Raw genomic sequence first — 24,333 nt, forward strand, 5'->3', positions numbered from 1 at the left:
GGTGGAAAAATTGGAGACATTCCTTTGCAGATTTTGGCCTGGTCCTGTCACAAGTGTTGCGAAACCTGAAGAATAGTGACCTGCTCACTGTGCAGATTTATCACAGAAGCCTACAATGAAGCCAGAACTGGAAGTAAAATCAAGTGTGAAATATCACAAAAATTCAGCATACCACTTGTCACAGAAGACATTGATGCTGAGCAGTTGACCAGAGGGTAAACCATTGATTCATGGTTAGTATAACCTAGAATTTATTGTTCTGAAGTCAACAACTGGTCAAGTGAACTTTATAATCCGTGATGATACAAGATTTGACTTTTAAATGCTTATCTTGAGAACCAGATGCACAAAGAGAAATCAATAATATCAAGAAACTGAAAAGTCTGGTTAATAATGGGATATACAGAAGAATGATCATCAAAATATGGAAAAAAATATTTCCAAATGCTTAACATGAGCAGCATCTATCTTCAGCACGCTGGTGAAGACTGCAGGAACTGCAGACAGCCAAATGCATAAAAGACAAAAATGCTATTGATTGTAGCCCTGAGCACATTATTGGTGTTTATGTCCCAATGCCCCTAACATATTAGAGGGATGAAAGTTCATTACTGTTTTATGGTAGAGAAACTTCTGCTTCTGTGTAGTTCATTTGAAATTGTTATTTTGCAGATATTGCCTGTAATTTAACCATCTGAGGTCTCACCTGAGGCTCTTCATCCTGATAAAAGCACAGAATGAAGCAAAAGGAGAAAACGTTCAACATATCCAACAATGGCCTGCAAATTTTTGAGGGGACATTGTCCTGGTGACTGAAAAAAAAAGAGGAGCCATCATATGACAGAATCTTAACAAATGTCAGCATGTTTCTATACAGGCCAGAACTCTGAAACCATGATGTCCTAGTGAAAACACCAGCTGCCATGTACCTTGAGGCCACACCTACACACCTAGAGTACCTCAAAGAGATATTCTGGAAGCAATCTGGGCTCCAGCAAGGAGTCCTGTTAGTCAGAGAAAGCTGGATAAAGACAACGCAAGATCTCCATAAGTTAGCATCTTTCAGAATGAACAGAATCTGATAAACCGCAAATCAGAATCACAATGATGAAAATAAACACACACTTTTTCTTTTTTTTCCTCAGACTCCCAGGCATTTAACATCACCAGGAACAAACAAACTGCATTAGAGCATAGAAAGTCCACATTCATAAAAATATGATGTTTCCTCAGCAATTCTACAGGCAGTAAAATGGCAAAAGATAGCATTTCTCCTAAGAAAGTCAACTGATTTCAGAATGACCTTATTACTGGGGAGCAAAATCAAGTGCAGACAACTATGCAAAATACCCATAGGGTCTCCATATGTTTTAATTACAGAAATCTTAAGCTAACCTTCCACTCACCTGAACATAACCTGACAAGAACACTGGCCACTGTAGTACATTAAACACTGTCCCCTCTAGCATGAGATGGAGAACACCCAGCCAGAGCCACTGTCTCAAGAGAATGTAGGGGGAAAAAAAAGCTCAGCTGACATCCTGAAGTGAGATACGTATGTCTACCTACTTTACAATTAAACAGTTGAACTGAGGCATCCAATACTACTGCTGGTTGAATTATAAACAGAGAAGACTGGGTCCTCAGTATTTACATCAAGAATTCAATAATCCATCAGGTGCAATGAATGACCATTACTCTTACAATACCCACAGCTCCTTTTCCCCCTTCTGGAATAAGATGCATTTCCAAATGACCACCACCACCCCCCAACCAAAGAAAGTGCCCAAGAGAACGTTAATTTTCATATCCACATTCACATCCTAGGGACTGTATCACAGCATTGAGGGTCTAAGATTATTTCTGGTGTTGCGGGATCAATGATGAGGCTGAGAGAACATAGTACTATAACAGGTCAAACTTTCTTGAACAAAGTGCCGTGTGTTACTACTGAGAACAAAGTGTCACTTCTACAGAGGTATCCCCAGTTGGTGCAAGGGGATCTGACAGAGTTGTAAATCACACAGTTGCTGAACTGAAGAAAGCCGATATATGCTTAACGTCTTGGTGTATATTTGGTAAGCCAGTGCTACGGAGTCAGTGTCAACACACAAGCTTCATCCATGACACAAGACTTCTGTGGTAACTCCACAGGCCCCACTGGTCTCATCTTTATCATGACAGGTCTGGAGAAAGAGACAGGCACCTCCTTGAGGAGTCATCTAGCCTGTATCAGGAACAGCGTGGCCAGCAGGAACAGGGAGGTGGTTGTTCCCCTGTACTCGGCACTGGTGAGGCCGCACCTCGAGTACTGTGTTCAGTTTTGGGCCCCTCACTACAGGAAAGACATTGAGCTGCTAGAGCGTGTCCAGAGAAGGGCAACCAAGTTGGTGAGGGGCCTTGAGCACAAGTCTTATGAAGAGCGGCTGAAGGATCTGGGGTTGTTCAGTCTAGAAAAGAGGAGGCTGAGGGGAGACCTTATCGCTCTCTACAACTACCTGAAAGGGGGTTGTAGTGAGGTGGGTGTTGGTCTCTTCTGTCAGGTGTCTGGAGATAGGACAAGAGGAAATGGCCTCAAGTTGAGGCAAGGGAGATTTAGGTTAGATATTAGGAAAAATTTTTTTACTGAGAGGGTTGTCAAAAATTGGAACAGGCTGCCCAGGGAAGTGGTTGAGTCACCATCCCTGGAGGTATTCAAAAAGCGAGTGGACGGGATACTTCAGGGCATGGTTTAGGGGGCATGGTTAATGGTTGGACTTGATGATCCTGAAGGTCTTTTCCAACCGAAATGATTCTATGATTCTATGATCTTAGGAATGCCATCCCAATGTTTGGTCCCAGAGGTGCAGAGTGGTGCTGGTCCCTGGAGTGACCAAGAAGCTCACTGCAACCTCAAACATCTGAACCAGATGAGGCCTTCATGGCTTTCTCAGCTTTACTCCTGTGCAACACAGGCACCTGATCCCTTCACTTGCTAAATTTAAAAGAAGAGCAAATGGAGCACTTATCAGGAATGCATCACTTTCTAAGAAATAAAATTACTTCACCTATGGATCAAAGACAGAATTCAAACCTCCCAAGTCTCACAGCAATAGATGTAAATTATAAAGACATTACTGCTTTAAACAAAAAGAATAGGATACAGAATAATCCACCATGCAGAAGAAAATCTGCCTAAGCAGAAAGTGGTTCATCTCTGCAAAGTCACTGGAGGAGCAGACGTGTTCCTGAGCATGTTACAGCCCGTGCTGTAACCCACTAGTCCCTCTGAGGATGAGGGAGGGTTGGGCACCAAGTCCCTACAGGTACTGCCAAGGGAAAATAATGATGTGATCTGCAGTGAGGAGGATTACGTATACTGACACTGTCAATGTTCACTTAGAGTATCACCCACAGAAAGACACAATTATTTATTGATGATAACAAAACTATCTAAAATAGACATGAACTCCTACTGTTACACTTACACCCAGTAAGAAAAAGGCTTTTCATATTTTCTTTTATTCTTTTTCAAGAACAGTTCAGAATAAAGTGTTTGCTATTACACTGTCACCACTGAAAATCTAATGACTGAGAAAAGGCACAGTACAAGAGAGAAGATAAAAAAATTCAGTGAGCTGCTAATGAAAGGAAATTTTAAGATCTTCCAGATCATACAAACCCATTTGTAACTCATCAGCATACTACACTGACCTTTGAAAATTATAAATTTAAAAAATCAGTCAAAACTTGGTAAAAAAAAAGTATAAATATTACCACTGGTTTCAGTGGGCACAGCAGAAGGCCCTCAGAATATTTTTAGGCCCTCATGAAGTTAAATACTATTAACGTAATACACCTATAAGGATGAAGCCAGGTAATAACTATAGGACTATATAAGAATTAGAGACACCACGTAAAAGCACTGTACATACAGCACGGGTAGCCTGTGGGATCCAGGGAATGGTGGATACACCATATACAGAGCCTCCGCTCCCTCATACTGGTGCATCTGTCCCCCGTAGTCCCCAGCCATTCCTTATATCTGCAAGAATATAATAGAAAGAAAAGGCATAACAGGGTGCTTCAAGACCTGAGAGAAGATGGGAGCGCATGGCTCAGGGTCTCCACTCCCTCACCCAGGTACAACCCAAGAACTCTGGGCCTTCAGTTCTCCATCATGAAGAACAAACTTCTAAAGTTTAATGGCCATAAGGGCATGGTGCAAATGTTTAATACAGTTTTTAGAAGGCAGGGTACCACTGCTGAATGGATTACAGTTATGGGCTCTTGTTCCAATCTGTTTTGTAAAGTTTATCACTGTAATTAATATATTGTGATAAGCACAAAAGAGATAATATGAATAAAATTGGATTTCGTAAGGAAGCAAAGATAGAAAGACTTGAAAGTAAAAAGAACCCTCAAAAGCCTAAAAAGAAAGTTTTCTAGTCCCCAGTTTTGTTGCCTGCAAAAAGAAATTAAAATTCTAACTTATATTCCCCAATATCCATGTCAGAGGTAAAGGGGAACATCATACAGTTCCCAAAATATGTTTGTGGCTGCATCAACTAAAGGATCAACTGGAAAACGGAATTGTAACTCTTCATTGGAGATGATCCTCCACAAAAATATGAGGACAATATGAAGCAGCAAACACTCATGCCGCTCCCACTTCATTTTGTGTGGAACACAAAATAAAACGGTAGGTTAAAAAAACCCAAAGTTCTGATATTAAACATTTGTTTACTAGAGAAAGAATGCATATCCCAGATGGCTGGGAACAAAGAGCTTCCATTAATCCAGCCAGCCCAGGGTTACATTATTCCCTTCTGTTAGGCCACTTAGGTGTGTTCTACCCACTTGAAACAATGCAATTTCATACCCTAACCATTAAAGTGCGTTGATTTTATCTTCAGAAGGAAGGACAGTGGTAGTTTTAACTTTGCAGTCATGAAACCAATGCAAGGAAGCAAAATGGGTAAGTTTCTTTAAAAAGGAGCATTCATGAAAAATGGCAACACGGGGATGTAAATGCAGAGTTCCTGCTGGTAACACTCCTATGATAAATGCACTAAGAAACCCAGTAGTTGGATGTGATTGCAACCAGCCTATAAATAGACACAATTCCAATTGCTCATATAAATAACGTCTTTGAAAATGATCCATCAGTCATGTTGTGTTCTGATTAAGGAGCCCTGCATGAAAATTGTGAACTGAACAGAAATGCCCCTGAAATGTGCTTCCTCTCATGCACAATACAACCACTTGCCACCTCAATCTCCATCCAACTGAGCACCTTCATTCTCACTGAAATCATGGGGAGATACTTAGCACTTTTTAAAAATAAGGTCTAGCCCTGAATACACAGGCTTCATAAATTCATGACAGAAAATGTAACTCACAGCCAGTTTTAACTTTTGGTAAACAAGCTTTTTCTACTTAATAATTCAACCTTAACATGGAGCTTTTAACCATACATTTTAAAGCTATTTTGTCACATATCTGGTCATTAAACTAAAATCATGTAACACAGAAAGTGATTTTCCTTCAGTCTTGGAATTGTCACAGATATTGAAAGAACTTTGCTCAAACTCCAAACAAGAATTACACTACGGTCATAAACAAACCACAAAATATTACATCCTAAAAATTATCTGCCAGAAATTTTTGGGTATGTCAGAGCTATGGGTATCATTGGCACTTTTTAGTAACCACAATTATATAAGTCCAGTTACCTAAAGAGTCATTTAATAGAATAAACACATTCTGAAACTCAATAAACTTCTATATTTTATGAAAAATAAGGCTGCTACATTCACTCTAGAAAAATTTGCAATTCAAACCAAGCATTTCAAATAAATGTCAGTGCATTATATCATAATTCCAAGAGGTTCCCCCCCCCCAAGTTGATCACCAAAATACTATAAAAATAAAAAATAAAAAAAAAGGTAAATCATTGCCACAGCAACTGACAGAGAAAGCCAGTTAGCACCCCTGAAACCTTGTCTGCGCTCTCAGAATGTGGTGGGTGGACTCTGACTGGATGCCAGGTGCCCACCAAAGCCGGTCTATCACTCCCCTCCTCAGCTGCACAGGGGAGAGAAAATACAACAAAAAGCTCACGGGTCGAGATAAGAACAGGGAGAGATCACTCACCAATTACCATCACAGGCAAAACAGACTCAACTTGGGGAAATTAGTTTCATTTATTGCTAATCAAATCAGAGTAGGTTAATGAGAAATAAAACAAATCTTAAGCCATCTTCCCCCCAACTCCTCCCTTCTTCCCAGGCTCAACTCCACTCCCGATTTCTCTCCCTCCTGCCTGCCAGCAGCGGCACAGTGGGACGGGGAATGGGGGTTGGGGTCAGTTTTCCACACCTTGTCTCTGCCGCTCCTTCCTCCTCAGGGGGAGGACTCCTCACTCCTCCCCTGCTCCAGCGTGCGGTCCCTCCCATGGGAGACAGTCCTCTATGAACCTCTCTGTGAGTCCTTCCCACGGGCTGCAGTTCTTCACGAACTGCTCCAGCACGGGTCCCTTCCACAGGCTGCAGTCCTTCAGGCACACACTGCTCCAGCCGGGGTCCCCCGTGGGGTCACAAGTCCTGCCAGCAAACCTGCTCCAGCGTGGGCTCCTCTCTCCACAGGGCCACAGGTCCTGCCAGCAGCCTGCTCCAGTGCGGGCTTCCCACAGGTTCCCAGCCTCCTTCAGGCACCCATATGCTCCAGTGTGGTGTCCTCCATAGGCTGCAGGTGGATATCTGCTCCACCGTGGACTTCCATGGGCTGCAGGGGGACAGCCTGCCTCACCATGGTCTTCCCCACAGGCTGCAGGGGAATCTCTGCTCCGGCGCCTGGAGCACCTCCTTCTCCTCCTTCTGCACTGACCTGGGGGTCTGCGGGGCTGTTTCTCTCACATATTCTCATTCCGCTCTCTGGCTGCTGTTTCTGTTCCACAGCAACTTTTTCTCCCTTCTTAAATACATTATCCCAGAGGTGCTACCACTGTCACCAACTGGCTCGGCCTTGGCCAGCGGCGGGTCCATCTTGGAGCCGGCTGGCATTGGCTCTGTCGGACATGGTGGAAGCTTCTAGCAGCTTCTTACAGAAGCCACCCCTATAGCCCCCCCAGTACCAAAACCTTGCCATGCAAACCCAATACAGAAACTTAAAATGTAATGCAAACAATAGAAACCAACTAAAAATAAAAGAAAAAAATAAGTAAATGTCTACCTGCCACAGGAAATGAAACAGAGTATTACTTTAAGGACAACAAAATTAAGATTCCACAGGAAGTATTGAAAAAGAAAACACATAAGCAATTCTACTTAAAAAGTAAGAATACATAAATGAACAACAGTATGTAACAAAATGTATTACAGCTTTTAGGCAAATTTAGCAAATACTATTGCTTAGTGTTTTGTATCTATTATTAAATATATTTTCCAAACAAATTTCTTTTTTAACAAAATCATGAACATACCCCATGTGCCTGTTAAAGCATCTCTCTACGCTAAGTTACACACTTGGTATACTCCACTAGATTTATCTAATTTAAAAAGCTAGAAAACATAAAATATAAGGTTGTGTGCCATGCCTGTACGTGTGCACACAGGGCCACAAACATTGTATGATTTAGTATTCTATAGATAGAAAAGAAGCATACATATGGTAAAAGCTGCGTGGGCGTGAGAGCACATGCATCTGAGCGTGCACACACGTATTAGTCCTTTCTCTACTTCATATACTCTCCTCCATTCACAGACACACTCTAGAGTATTTTGAGACTGCCATGGGCTGACCATCAACCCAGACCAAGACCTCTCTGTTCCATGTATGGTCTTATGCTAGAAGGGCAGGAGTCTTTTTTATTTATTTTCTTGTCCCTTAGAGTCCACTCTTGTAGCTTATTCCAGGCACACCATTCACAACCATTTGGAGAACAATTACACAGATTATTTAATTTCTAACTTTTTATTTATTCAAGACACCATTTATACTGCTGCTTTGTTACATCACAAGCACCTGAGCTGTAATTCCCAGTGATCTGGGGTACAGTCCCACATACATTTGTTTATGATCTCCAGCATGTCATGACCAGCTAAATGTACTTGTGAATTCAATTAACTGCTTTTCATGTAGATTTGTCAGGACAGCTTTTTGTTCTGTCAGGTGATAGTAATATTCCATCTTTGTGGGGGGCCACAGCATCTACAGGAATGAATTTATTCCTGTTACTTTCAAATTTAAATCTACAGTTTCTTGACTGCTCCACAGTCGTGTTCAGGAGGTTTAAGCAACTGGCATCCAGAGTCAGGTGTGAGGATAGCATGAGCTGCACAACCGCATCAGCAAGTATAGAGTATTAGCATAGCGATACACATGGTTAACACCTCTGTCAGACTGCAGCAAACCAGTCTCTAATAGCAGGCAGTCTTTGTCTCCTTTATGCAGCACAGCTTTTATGTCGTCATGCATTTTAATCTTCGTTCCCTTTGAGACCTGGTTCTCTGCAGAGATGGGAATGTGCACAGTGCAGGAAACGAGGATGTCTCACGCCCAACAAGACTGCTGCTGGGCACTTGGCGGTAGGCGTACTGCAAAGGATTTGAAACCCCACTTAACTCTTTGACTGTATCAAGTGTAGGCTTCCTACTCTCCTCTTCTAGACCCTTACTAACCCAATGTATCAGCAAATGTCACGCTGTGTTAGTCCTCTCCATCTCTGCTTTGCTACTGTGACAGCTGCCTGATCCCAGTTCTCTAACAGCCCTTCTAGTATTTTTCCACACCATCCTTTACATGTGGATTGTTTCTTAAGCTGATGCATAAAAATTGTACCACTTCCCTTTCCTCATTCTTACAGCAGACCAGCTTCTTAGATGGCATATGAAAGAAACCAACTCGGTTGGTTTAATATGGGGCTTATTAAGATGAAGTATGGGGCGCTCCATACTTGTCCTTCCTACGTGGTTTGACTCATGCAAGCAAGAAATTTAATTAGAAAAAGTACAGTCTTCACCAACATGCAACAATGTATCAGTGCCTTTGAGCACTACTGAACCATGACAACAATTTAGATTCTCCTCTATAATTAAGGTCCAACAAACTGATCCCAGGAGCACACCTTGGGAGGGCCTTTTAGATTAGGATCTCATCTTTTTCAGTATAATTATGCTGCACAGTAGGCGTAAGTATTTCTTTCCTCCTTTCTTAGTTGTCTTGCATCTGTAGAATTCCTCCATACTGACCATGACAAAATCAATTGACTTCATGTGATGTGCCTAAAAATCCTACAGAACAGCAGGTAAGCCTTATACAGGGATCCATTTTTGCCTTGTTTTATATAAATACACACACATACACATTGTTGTCTGCTGATGGCTGATTCTTTGACTTGGTCTATTTGAGCCTAAACCCCTGTCCTGGTTTCGGCTGGGATAGAGTTAATTTTCTTTCTAGTAGCTGGTATAGTGTTATTTCTTAGATTCAGTATGAGAAGAATGTTGATAACACACTGATGTTTTCAGTTGCTGCTAAGTAGTGTTTAGACTAAGTCAAGGATTTTTCAGCTTCTCATGCCCCGCCAGTAAGAAGGCTGGAAGAGCACAAGAATTTGGGAGGGGACACAGCCAGGACAGCTGACCCAAACTGGCCAAAGGGGTATTCCACACCATATGACATCATGCCCAGTGTATAAATTGGGGGGAGTTGGCCTGGGGGGGGATCGCTGCTCAGGAACTAACTGGGCATCAGTCAGCAAGTGGTGAGCAATTTCATTGTGCATCACTTGTTTTGTATATTTCATTTCTTTTATTATTATTATTGTAATTTTATTATTGTTACAATTTCCTTCCTGTTCTATTAAACTGTTCTTATCTCAATCCATGAGTTTTATTTTTTTTTCCCGATTCTCTGCCCCATCCCACTGGATGGTAGGGAAGTGAGTGAGCAGCTGCATGGTGCTTAGTTGCTGGCTGGGGTTAAACAACAACAACCCCAAATTGGCGATGGCTGACATTCCCCAGGAATTTATTCCCAAATGGCTAGCATAAATTAGGCTGTTCTTTTAAAATAAAGAATAAGATTAGTGTCTATCTTCCAGTAAAAAAAAAGCCTAAAAAAAATTTAATTGTGTCCTGCATGACTATCTTTGCACAATACCGAAGTATGTTACTATGATGGGACAGACAAAAAAAGAATAAAAGGGTAGGTGTACTCTGCTGTAGACCCACGCAGAATAGGTGTGAAAACAGTTCCCAAACCGATGCTAGCAGGAGAAAAAGGAAGAACGATGTCTCTTCCTGTTGCTCACTGGCAAGAATATGAGGAAGCAGAATGTAATTCTTGTTTAGGACTCCCACCTTTCAGTCTTTTTAGTCCCCAGCTCACAGAGCATACTTTTGCTACAGTACTGCTCCACTCTAAAGCTCTATTTCCAAAACACAGACTGTGATAGCAACAAAGATCAAGGCTGTACCTTAAAAGATGCACTCATCACTTACTAGACTGCATGCACAGGAATTTTAAGGGTATAAACTCCCAGTTTTGTTGCAGCATGTAGCTGATGTTCAGCATGAAAGATGGTTTTGGAGGCTGGCGGAAGCTTTGAGATTAGGCTGATGGGGGTCCTTGTGTGACTGGTTATTTGAAACTGAATCTCCACATTTTCATTATTTCCTTGTGTATGGAGAGGAGAAAGAGTTAATGTTCCCATGCAGCCTGACACTGAACAAGAAAAGTAAGCAAGGCTTTAACATTTCCACTTAAAATGTATTCCTCTGACAAGTTCATTTTTCTTTATTTTCTGATCAAGTTCTGTTACCTATTCTATGTAACAAATACATACATACAATTTTCTTCATGAGTGGATTGTGGCATATAGCAATTTTTCATTCTGACGTGCTCACAATAATTCTTCACGATGATTGTGAAGATACCAGAAAACAATCTTTCCCACTTTCACACAAAATGGTGATCAGAACAAGAACAGGAATTATTCACCTTTTTGTTACTGATCTACATCACTAGCTTAAAAACATAACCCTTAAAGATGCATTGAATTACTATAACAAAATTTTATTATTTTTAAATTTAATTTTCCCTTAAAGAAGAAAAGGGATTTAATTTGGGTGAGAGAGATACAAGGAAGTAAAATATTTGTAATATTTATTCAGAGAAATTACTGAAACTAAAACTCAGGAGAGATTTTCAAATTCATGTTCAGTCCTCCTACAATTTTCAGATTTTATACTAAAAAGCTATGTATACCCTGCTTTACACACACACACACCACCACTGCCATACAATGGACAAATTCTTCTCCATTTGCCATGTGATCAAGCACCATAGGAGGGAGCAGGACTCTTTCTGACTTACACAGTCAATGTAAGATTGAACCAGAGGGAGAGATCCCGAGTTCAAAATCTATTAAGGAGATTCCTTAATAGTAAGCTAATAATCAAATGAGACAATCAAGTGGGAGTAAAAATAGTGCATGCAGAAGGATGTCTTTAGTCCCTTACTGCAATATGTCTTTCAATGCTCCACTGTCATTTCATGCTGCTAAAACACCACTACACACAGTAAAAAAGCTAGTTATTCATGCTTTGCTCTGCCCCAGCTGTTTGTATGCAACAGTCACACAACCATTTCCATTAGTTTCTGATACAGTAATAAACCAAACAAATCTAATGCACAAAGAGTGATGAGCTAGGATCTGCAAGTGTTAAAACACTATATATAATAATAGTATGATAGCAATAGTGACTTGCCTAGCACAATTCTAAGTAACTCCATTTGAAAGAGCATACATACACACTAGATTTAAAAATTAGATCTCCAATGACTTTTCAAGAGAGACAACTTTTCAAATCTTTATCTAGAAGAGAAAGCGAGATCTGAAATGAGAAAATGGGCATTGCCTAGTGTTAAAGAAAGCGAATATGTTTCCAAGTTAGCAACAAAACTATTACTGGGATGTACCAATCTGCTTGGCTGGTAAACTTATATGGATGTCCAACACAGAAGTATGAATAGCTTTGGGGGCACTTGTAGGACCCACTGACAAGAAAACAAATACTGATTTCAGAGATGCTATCTTTCCTGCCTATATTTGCTTTCTGTATTTCCTCCCATGCTTTAAACTTGTCTATATCCTCCAAACTAGACATTGGAGAAGCGGATCCAAGAGAGATATGGTAAAGACACATGAAGCAAAGATGCTGGGGAACAGCATTATGTGGTGGCAGAGGGGTGGGTGCAGGAAATAGGGAGTGTTTGATCATGAGAAAGCCTTGGGCTTGTGCTTTGACAAAGGACATTTTGTTTAAACAACTGAGAAGTACACCCCGCAGTGTGCATCCTACAAAACATATGGAACTTACACAGAGTGTTTAGGAAGCAAAACATCAGGCTGCTGTTCATTTTATACAATGTGCATAAATGGCATCTGGTGTTTTAAACACCACAGTATTTAGCAAAGATATTTAAATATATAATTTTCCCCTTTCTTTGACTCCACAGTATTTAAAAGAAGCAGTACTTGCCAAATATTAAGCCAAACTTCAAGGTCAAAGGCCAAGACATTTGTAGTATGGTGTTCTACAAGAAAACTTGCTAAGCAAGATGTTCCACAAATACTGTTATTCCATTTTGAACAACTCACTATGTAAAACATGCCTTCTCTTATTCATCTCTTATTCTCCAGAACAAATCTTCTACAGCATGAAAGTCAAACCACATGAAATCACAGACGGAATGGAATTGTTTTGGAAAACTGGTAAGCAGATATTACAGCCTACAGATTCATGCTCTATAACCTATAGTGGAGGCAGCATATCTCCCTAATAAAAACACAAATGTTGAAGAACAAAATAGCACAGCACCCAAAGTTGAGCTTATCATAGACACAGATACTGTTTTAGAGAAGAAAAATCAGAATTATTAAATAATGACTATCGATACACGTCTGCTCCAAAAATAATTTTAAAATTCTCCCTACTTCTTTCAGTAGATGTGCATACTCATTCAAAAAAACAGCAATTATTTCATTTCTTTCAAAATCATGAGTTATGAGCATCCTGATAAAAGCGTTGGAAGATGATTAGCTTCTCTGATCATGTTTAGATTCTGGGGTGTTACTGGGATCACTGAGATTATCAATGGTGAATGCGAACTTGGAAGCAGATTAAAACAGAAAATATGGTATGACCTACAGGTTGTCAGACATGGGAAAAATTTGTTGTGTGTCAAATGTTAACCAGAGAGAAGAGAGGAACTATTAATGTGAAAAACCTGGCTATAAAATTAAGAGAAATTAAAATACAACAGCAAATAATCTGTATTTTATATCGACTAGTTCACAGCACTCACTGCAATCTGAGAGCACCCACTAAGAAATCTTAGTACATTTATTCAATCATCACTGACACGTGCAAACTACTGCTTGCAGATAAATAACAGCCTTATTTATTGTTATTAATATGAACATTTGGCCTCATTTCTATAATTATTTTGACAGAAAGTCTGTTTTGTTTGAAAAACCTGTTTTCTCTGGAAATTATTCACTACTACTTACTTACATAGCAAGAAGATGATCTCCTCTTTGTCTATATGCATTTGTTTGGTCATGAAAGACATATTAGATACTACATTAAAGCATTCCAAGTACAAGAGTGCCAAATACTGGTCTAAAATAAGCAGGAAAAAAATTTAGTTCCTTAGACCTCTATCTAGTCTCAAGCAGAGCAGGAGACTACGCCAGCCTGAGTACCTGATAAGGCAGGGGAAGCCAGGCCCTGGCACAGTCCCAAACGGCGATATGGATGAGGCCACACTGCTGGCTGCAGGAAGGGCTTAGCATATAGACACAAGCTCTACTATGGCACTTTCCTGTACCCACCTTATTTGCTAGTTACACACATAAAATTAGTTTAAAGGAATTGGTCAGTCAGTCTAACAGCTCTATACGTTGCTAGGATATCTGAGCTCTTCATCAAACTGACTGGGCAATAGCCCATTAAGATCAATTTGATTCATATTTCAACACCAATCTCCAGTTTATGTTTCATATATCTGAAACAAGATCAGCCCAAATAGCTGAAAAAACTATGGTGATCAATTTTATTGATACAAAACTATATGGAGAATACTTTCCAAAGGTAATACTAAAACAGCAGGAAAAATTACAATTTCCCATAAAGGGGTGTATGCAGTAATCTGTGAACTCAAAACACATTTATTACTCTCCTATTTTCTAAAAAGGTTGCTATCTAGCTTTACCAAATTGCACGATTTAAAAATAATTACTCTGTACATTTTAGTCAGTCTATAAAATGCAGTTTAGAAATATGTGCTCACAAGGACATCTAAACAAACACAGAAACACAGATGAAACCTCAAGAAATCATCTAAATCATCCCTATGCACTGCTGCAGTATGAATTACACCTCTATCCCTGCAGAAAAGCATCTCACCTTTCTTTAAAACTTCTGAGAGAACACAATATTCCTCAGCAGTTTAGTCTATTGCTTCACTAAGTGTTTAGTTAGAAAGTTTTTCACAAAGCATAGCCTAAATACTTGTGTGCAAAAAAATTAGGCCAATCACTATCTGTTTATTTCCTTCTTTCCTTGCCACCTCCTTGGGACAAATATTGATAGGCCTCTCTATAGCAACCTATGGCACAGCACAAGACTTACATATTTATTCCTACCATCACCCCTCCCTCCCTTTCTTCTCTTGCCTTCTTTCCTCCCTTCCTCCACCACCTCAACCTTTGCCTGATAGTATACTAAATCTTTTTTTATTAAGCTTAGTGTTAAAGTGCTATGGCAAAACAGCTTAAGCAGAGCCATATCTAAAATCTGGCATCACACTGATTTGCAACAGTTCGCCTATTTCTGTAACTTTGCTCCATAAATGGGCTCTGAAAAATTTGTTTTCAACCTCTACTGATGATCTATACAAGGAAACACTTTGATACAACCTGCTAGAATCTGTTTCAGATTTTGGAGGTTTAATAAAGTAATAAATTAATGTTGAAAGTGAACTACTTAAAACATTCCAGAAGTAACACACAGATAGCCTAAATTCTGTTTTCTTTTGAATAAATACTATCATCCAACTATACACTGTAGTATGGAACAGTTATGGTATAGATGCAATGCAATCTAGAGAAGAAAGCTTCACAGGCAGAATCTTTCACTAGAACAGCTAAAACAACTGAACCAGGAAGGAGGCAGACAAGCTTCTGAGCACATAAGCTCTTCTTCAGATCTGTATGAAAAGCAACAAATCTCAAGGCAACACCAGGTCAGGAACAAGTACTCCAAGTTTTACGTCATGATGTTATTTTATTAGACATTCTGAACAAAAACAATGGTTAGCACTGGGAAGCAAAGGTGCATGCTCTCTAAGCATCCCTAAGCCTATATTACGACATCATTTTTCTACTGGAACTTTTCTCAAATTTCCAGAAAATATAAAAGAGGAGACTAGACAGAGCAAATTAAACTCTTGTTTTTGTGACCGTCTCATTTGCAGCAGAACTTGTAAAGTGCACACCAAATAAGCTACACAAGAGAAACTAAAGAAAGGAAGCTGGATCACTTAGTTATGGATTGGGTGGGAAGCACCTTTTATCGCTAACTTTCCACAGACTCAAAAGTGTTGTGGGGCAGGCCACTGAAATCAGTTCTTCAGTCTCAAGAGTTAAACATGTGCTTTCAGCCGGACCAGGACCAGACTGAAGCACAGCACTCTCCCTGACCCAGTGGCTATAACATGCTTACTGCTCAGTGCACCATGCCCATATTGTTATACAGCAGCCTAAGCTCAGTCCAGAGACAAGTCCCACCAGCTCTTGTGACACCCGGTATCAGAGGCTACTCTTGGGAAAACTCTGGCTCACTTCTACCTGTGACATTGGCCATGGGATGACCCTGGAAGAGCGGACAGAATATACAAGTTGCGAGTTTCACTATGGCACACAGAAAAAAATACAGTATAGACATACCACAGGGCAAAGAGATATAAACACCTTATCTTTAAACTGCTGTGCACATACAATTACAGCTATACTCCATAGGAGTTATGATGCTAAGTGCTTCATGGAAAGAAAACAGGTATTTCATGTAGGGCATTCCATTTCTGATGCAGGCAAAATTAGTGATACACATTCTGACTTGCATATTGATGCTCCAGTTCCTATAAGCTCAGGATACTCCTCATTTGTTAAGAGAAATGGGCGTTGGGTAATTCCTCGACGTTCACAAAGGATTTAAGTGTTACAACGATGGTAACTGTAAGAGAGACCATGACAAGGAAAGACAATATTCTCTGTAAGGACTGGAGAGTACAGACTATACAATGCATATGTGCAAAATCACAAAATAAAGAAGGGAGTATGTTCTCAGCAATTAGCGATTGAGGCAGCTGCTATTACAGAATATGGTGGAAGAGGCACGGCTGCGTAGGAAAGCTGCATGAAACAGAAGCAGTGACTGCCTTGCAAGAGGAGCAGGAAGTAAATGAAGGGCATGTCCACTCACACGATGCACGATACATGTCTGCACCCATGTACAGCTGCAGCTCCATGGAAGTCAGCACAGGCTAACAATCCCTTCAGCAGGCTGAATTTAGGTAAGATATTCTGTTTCTGTGACCTCCACTAAGCCACAACTTGCCACACTGATGTGCTACCATAAGCTTAGGTGCCTTCTTTACTGTGCTCTGCCATGCAACATAGATCCACTGTAAAGTTCTGACAGTACTTTTTCTTCTGGTTTTCCTCACCACTACAATGGCAGCCTTAGTGCTTAACTGAGTTTTAGTATTAGATGCTACTATATGTCAGCTGACTATGTCCCTGTTTATTTAAAAAACTTGAAGGACTGGGCATTTTAAGTTATGGATTTACTACATGCATATAACAAAGAACAAAGATGAATCCAACATCACTTGAATTCAATTTGGGGGTTATTCATCACTCAGAACAAGCAGAACCAGTAACTCTGCTTGAAGAACTACACTGGAATTACTGGTTCATCAATAAAGTTCTTTATTCTTCTTCCTTCTGTCACTATAACTTGATATGCTTCTACAACAACACTGCCTCCTACCTGAGCATTTCAAAGGGGAGTTTACAGTTACTTCATTCCTCACCATTATTTTTGGTACAACTCCAGCTTCTGCCTTACTGTATAAAAGGGAACAGCACTTCATTTCAGTTAGCCACCTTTCTCTGACAATTTTTAACATGCCATAGGAAAGTGGGTGCCAATCTCTAAGAAAATCTCAATATAATTCAAGCAGATTGAAATTACAAATTAAATCTTGTTCCTAGGGGCATATACTATTCTTGGCTAACAGTATTGATTTGCTCTTCCTAAATACTAGTTTATAGTTAACAATTGAATTTAATATCACCTATGTTCTTCCATACTTATAATTTCAGAAAGCAGTTACCCATTCCTTCACTAACAGGACTCCCATGGTCTAAATTCAGTAAAATTCCTCAGTGTTTCTTAAGTAGGTTGTCACATTTTCTGTAGAAATCATTAAACTGAAAACTAGCAGTGATACATGTAAATGCTACTGTGGGCATGACTAATCCACAGTCCACACAACTGTTCAGAATAAGAAAGCCCGAAACTTTTATCTTGTCACTTTTTCCCTAATGGCACCTTACACAAAGATGAAGAATGAGATGAAGAATAGATAAATTGTTCTGGCAAATTTGCTCCCAGATTTTCCTTTTTATGAGGGCTGTGCAGAACCTCCCTTCCTCCTATCTGAATGCATGCCAAAATGCAGGCATCTATCATATGCCAGGCAGAGGCGTGAGCCCTCTGCGTCAGACGGGGAGAGCTGAGAACACCCATCCCCACAGCTGCGTGGCGAGGGCACAGCCAACACAAGCAGGAAGGGCCACAGGCCAGTCACACCAAAGGGACAGCCCTGTAGTGTGACCTGTGTGTGACAAAGCGTGCATGCCAGTGTCCAGTCTCTGATGAAGTGGCACGGTCCTGCTCCCAGCTGTGCAGTCACAGAGCTTGGAGGTCTGACAGGAAGCCCACCACTGATGTCATCATTACACACAATGATGCTATAAAGTATGCACTAACTTGTTTGTGAAGTGTTTCACTGTGTGTATGTAGTATTTTAATAAAAACAACTAGCTTGAGGGGCTTTGAAATTAATCAGTGTGTTTCGATTAAAAGATTTACTTATTTCTGAAAATTCTAAAACAACTGAAAATGTCATAGGTTTCCTGTTAAGTGTTTTCTGCTGACTCGGTTTAACAGAAAATATTTCTAACATGCAGAAATTCTTGCTGGAAAATATTTAAATAATTGCAAGGCTTGAGCAGAAGTGAACTAAAACAACTTCTCTACCAATTCAAATTAAATACCATCTGTGTTAGACAAGTCCATTATCACAGCTTTTGGGCATCTCAAGCAATTAAGAATAAAGAGAATGTTGCATCTCCTTCTTTCTCTTCAAACTGTTGACGCTTTGTAAGTCTAAAATTTGTAGAGTTAAGTAAAATGAGTTTTGGTTCTTAGAGAAACTTCCATATTTCTGTAAAAAAAGAAGGAAGAAAAAAAAAAGAAAAAATAATAATATTTGTTGCACAGAGATGTCCTCTAGTGTCATGTGAGATTCTCTCTCTTAGGTTGATGGCTGATGCAGTAGGTGTATAATGTAAGCATCAATTTACTTGTAATATGTTTCTCTCTTTTCTTTGGAGAGGTCATTACCAGCACTCACAGTGAAGAAGTCTGAAAGTTTTCACCTTCTCTGCTTCCTTCTGTTCTTTCCACATTAGTGGTATCTCCTTGATTGCAAGTTTATTCCAGATAGACCTAAGCCAGTTTCTCCCTGGATGTTCAGCACATACATACTCTGCCTGTTGACTATGTTTAAATTATTTTTGTTAGAGCTTTGTGAAGATGCTGGCAAATAATAAAGCTACTTTTCTTTCCCATTTGGTTGAGAGAACAAATTTAAAACTTCATTTATTTCCTTTCCACAGGACAAAAATAGTATTTTGAAGTTAGATATTGTTTGAGGGAGAGGAATGAGGAAGTTATCTCTGTTGTTAATACGAGATGCCCCACAGATGCCCTTGAGCCTATCTACCAGTTCTTCTTAGCTTAAGAAGGCTAACTCACAGCAACCTCAGTTAGGTTCTCTTCACACTTTCAGAAGCTTAAGCAAACACATAACTGAAGTAACTTTACAGACCGTCATCTATTTCTTAATTAAGACAGTATTACACATTTGATTATAACACTAGTAAATGGATATAAATAGCCTCCATAAATGGTATCTATCAAGTATAAATTTAAGCTCATTCTGTAGCAAACCCATGCTGGTTTTGTTGCATTATTCTAAACTCCTGCCAGCATTTAATGAGATAATTTACTTGTTTATCTGTCCATCAAGATGCTGAAAAAGCAGGAATCCAATGCTTCTGCTAACATACAGAACCACATTAGCTTTCTATCCCTAGGTATCTCATACTTAGATGGATGAAAACTAATCTCATCCATAGCAAGAAACTATCTGTCTATATTCAGAAACTGCAACTCCTGGCTACCTCAACTTGTTCAGGAATTTCTACTCATTTTTCACCTCATGAACATACTCACAGCTTTCTCTTCCACTTCATGCTGCTTCTACCTCCATGCCCCCCTTTCTTCCCATCCAAGTTTCTTGGTTGCCTCAGCAGTTTTTCTCCTTTCTCTTCATGTCAGTCCCACCAGATTTTAAAAGAAAAATTAAGGATTAAATACTTGCAGCTGTCTCATTCATTGTTCATTCTAGCTCTATAAAGTATTTTTAATCTCCTCTTCTTGCTAAACTCCTCTATTTAAGACTATAATATCTATTATTCTTTGTGCATAGCCTAGAACAGTGGAGTGCATTATTAACTAGCCCATAAGTAGCTATGTCATCAGCACTATGGTATATATGTATTTTATGTATAGAGCCCACATTGCATATATACACACATATGCATAAACACATAGAAGAGGTACTAAATTAGGTAGCTCAATAAATTTTAAGAATTGAAATTCAAGAACAATTAATTGATCCTAGCTTACTTATGCCTTTATCCTCTACATACCAATGACAGTACATTAATACATTCACAGCATGTTAACAGGAACAGCTGTTAAATAATAAATGCCTTACTATATTATTTTCAGCAGGTGCTTTGGCAATTAAACTCTGGCTGCTTAATTTCTAGCTCAGTTAGGAAAAATAACTATATCTTATGCCACCAAGTAAAATACTAGGCATTATCCAAAGAATAACAGAAACATCAAAATCAAGATATCCACTGTAGAGAATTATTGTTCTTTGTAAAGACATATGCGTCATCTCCTGGCTTCTCCATGTTTATCATTGCAAGAGCTCAAAAAGCAGCAGATGAGTTGAGGAAAACATCCAATGACATGTCAGTCGTTCAGCTCTTTCTCCATCCCACCACTGGCTAAAGGCAGCCACTAATACCCTCTTTCAGATGTAGTTATTTGGGAGCCACAGCACAGGTCAGTTGGGAGATGCAATGAAAATCAACACAGGAAAACCTCCTGTACTTCTATTTTCTTTAAATCAATGCACCCTCAGGCAGCACAATTCCTAGGTCTGTGCAAGGGAAGTAGAGACAACCTATGGGCAGAGGCGTGACAAAGGCAGGGACGCTAAAATCTCTCTGAATAAGTCTGCAGTATCACCAGATCAGATTCAACGTGAAACCACATGCTACAACTAACCCTCTGAATATTCGTCATTAACTTGGAGTAATGTTCATCAGAAGCAAATCTTCAAAACCACTCAAGAATCAACAATCTTGCACATTTCAAATTTTACAACAGCTCTTAGCTAAATAGTCTAAAATTAAGAGAAATCTATATTTGGGAAAAACCTTACGTTTCATTTGGTCAGCCTCTCATTTCCTAAACATGAGAATCAACTTTGATTACAGAATGCTATTAAGCTACCAAGCATAAAAAAACAGCTACTCTCTGGCTTTTCCACATGCAAGGTATCTTGACTACCTTAATGTATCCAAACAATTGTTCAATTTAAAAAAAAGTATCTAAAAATATGGTTAGGACTGCAAACATCACTGCAAAATGTTTGTATTATCAGCATAGTCTGTTTCATATTTTTAATTTTATATTTTATCAATCAAGTTTCTTAAATGTACTGTACCACTCCAGTAGTCATTTAGTATTTAAGAAGAAAAGTAAGAACTATCACCTTTCATGCACTTTCTTGTATGAAAAATAATTATTTTGACTATTAAAGCTGCCAGAAACTTAATAAAATAGTACAAGTAGACTGCAGTATTACCTTGTTCCAGCTTGAAGTTTATCACGATTTACATCTGGACCATACCATACAACTTGACTCATTATTCTGAATAAGATAACTATTTTACCTCTCCACAAGACCAAAACACATGAAATATTAACTGACCATGGAAATTACTTCCCAAATCATTGTGTGAAAACTTCAGGCTCCTAACATGTTTTAGTTTCCTTTTAAAGGAACATTTAAAAGAACTGATTTTTTTTCCTGAGCAAGTATTAGCTTTTCAAACAATGAAACTCTCCTACTGAAATGCAAAAGCTTATCACACATCTGTTATAAGGACTGCATTCATTAAAGTCAGCTATCAATCAGTCACAGTAAAACTTTCCTTAAAACATGCAACATAATCTGCATAAAGTCCTGCTCACTGTTACTGAGTGTTAGTTAACAAACCATTCCTTTCATTTCATGCTACAGTACCTCATGAAGTATTATCATTACTTAAAACAGGAGAATACTTGGAATTCATTACATTTTCTTACTTTGTGCTACATATGCTATGCACCAATCCTGCAAATGCAAACCTCCATTTTCATACAGTTCTTCAGTAATCCTGAAGATCCCCACCAATATTTTTATACTGACAAGGAACTATCTGACTGAGGTTGTAACTGGCAAAAGTAGAAGTCTGGATAGACTTACTGCATTATGGAATACAAACTTTATTACATTTACTAGAAATGATCTGCAGTTGAAAACAGAAAGCGTTTTATAGTTAGATTTCAAACTTAGCACACTGAGATGACTAGGAACAGCGCACATCTCCCGCTCTGCTGACTCTTATGAGTCAGTCATGAGACTCATTACATTTAGTGGTGGCTTTTACACCCCACTTTCAGATTCATAGTAGTTCAAACAAATAAGACTTAGGCTCTGGGCCTCATGCTTCAAGAGAAAAAGCCCTCAAAAATGAAGCCTAAAGCCTATGATAAAGCAGAACAATAAAAGGAGGCCAAGAATATTAATTTTTAATGATATGTAATTTGGAAGGATCTGTTACATGTAATGGAATAAAGTGAATAGTCCTCTGAGCCAGCACAAACCAAGTTAACTTGAAGAATACACAAATCGGCACCAAGTTAGGCAGGCGCACTCCTAGCACAACACACTGCCACCATGGCAATGCTGCTTCTAGGACCTGATCTGCCAGCTCCGCACAGCAGAACAATGCACCATGTACACAAACCAGCTCGGTTTTGAAAAACACAGGCAGATTTCTAGCATGGTTGTACATTTTCTCATGCATAGATCATCACCAAATTGCTGTTTCAGGCTGTCTATGAAGTAAGCAAGACAACCCTGCAACAGATTACACTCAGTTCTTGCTTTCGAAGTTCAGTTCCATTAGGACTAGAATTATTTTCATTAAAGGAAAAAAGAAAAGCTTAGGTTTTTCATAAATTCCACAGCAACAAGAAGGCACAAGTTCTGTGACCTGAAACCTTGGCTACATTCTTCAGTAAACCAGATAATAAATTTGAGGTAAACCTAGTCAGTCATCTTTAAAGAAATCTGACTAATGTCATGTTATGTTTTACATGACAATCACCGTCAGCATTATGTTTCAACTATTACATAGACCAATGAAACATGCAACTTTATCCAACCTACCTGATGCCCGTCTGGTGAATCGGTTTATCACTGGAGCTGAAAGAAAACATGACATTTCAGTTAGATTTTTTTTTTTTGTAATAGTCTAACACACTTTAAATGTAACAATGTTATACTTCATTCAAAGTGCAACAACTACAAAAATCTGTTAATTGTTATTTTTGTATCTTTATAGAAACCCATGTTAACATCATACACATTTAAACTTTTAGCAGCTTTGCAAAAGATATGGTAGATAGTAACCACTAAGCTTTCAAGACCATTTTCAGCTTCTTAAGAGTTACTGTTACTTATTGCTGTTCACTACTGGCTGTGAAACATTTAGATCTGCATTGCCATTATGTACTGAGAGCACAGAAATTGGCATCTTGCAAACAATAACGCAAGCAGGGATTAAAAAAAGGTGTAAAAAAATTAATTTTACTTTTACAAAATATACCTATTAGAAACCTGACACCAAAGATACTCCTATAGAGGAAAACGCTAATTTACAATCCCATCTGAAAGATCAACTTTTGCTTTGACTAACCTTTAAAACTCCTTGGGTAAGCCAATAACAATGCCAACTCCCACCCAAACCCCAGTTTTACAGTGCAAATTACTGTTTTGCACTGTGCCATCTTGGCACATCTCCAACTGCATGCTGCAAACATTTGGAAACAAGACAGGAGTCTGATTCCAACTGGGAGAGATCGCAAAATACATCTTAAAACACACAATTTTGCCTCTATTTAATTTCCAGGTTTACCAGCTTCTTCAAGAGCTACTAGAGATAAAATAGATAAAGAAATAAAGTTTCATGTTTTGCCTTCCAAATACAACCTTCAGTCTGTTTCTAATTAGTATAAAACACTGGTCTTGAACTCTACTTTCATGTGATACATTAACTGCTGAAATAAACAGTAAGAAGAAAATCTGAATGACCTAATTTCAAATATGGGCAGCAGCTACATTAAAAATGTATGCCCTTACAGTGCTTATTAATATTCAACCTTAAAAATTGCTCTTGATGTTTACATGGAATTGAAAAATGAAAAATATTGAACATTTTTATTTTATCCCACTTAATTTTACATGGGAGTTATGCATCGTTTCTTAAACATCTAAGCCAAGATAAAGAGAAAAAAAAATTGCTGAGAAAACAGGAAAGACAGTAACAGCTTGAGATGCAAACTGACTTTTTATTCCTTTGGGGAGAAAAAAAACAGAGCAAAGCTACAGTTTCTGAACCACAGTTGCAGATGGTTTGTGCAAGCACATACAGTAGTGACAGGTCCAAGTGGCAAGAAAATACACTGGGAAACCTGTCTACAGCAGTTCAGAGTGCTAGTCATGAACAAGGAAACCTCT

General features: G+C 39.0%; 1 protein-coding gene across 2 annotated transcripts in view; it reads right to left on the reverse strand.

Moving 5' to 3' along the window:
* The window catches only part of PRKAR2B (protein kinase cAMP-dependent type II regulatory subunit beta), a 105,165-nt gene that overhangs the window by 40,708 nt on the left and 40,124 nt on the right, over window positions 1-24,333 (reverse strand). For both annotated transcript variants that reach the window (XM_052790266.1, XM_052790265.1), the window contains exon 2: window positions 22,984-23,019. In XM_052790266.1, coding sequence (XP_052646226.1) covers window positions 22,984-23,019 — 36 coding nt within the window. The remainder of the gene's footprint in view (window positions 1-22,983; window positions 23,020-24,333) is intronic.

The sequence above is a fragment of the Harpia harpyja genome, chromosome 6 (assembly GCF_026419915.1).
Source record: "Harpia harpyja isolate bHarHar1 chromosome 6, bHarHar1 primary haplotype, whole genome shotgun sequence".
Classification (NCBI taxonomy): domain Eukaryota; kingdom Metazoa; phylum Chordata; class Aves; order Accipitriformes; family Accipitridae; genus Harpia; species Harpia harpyja.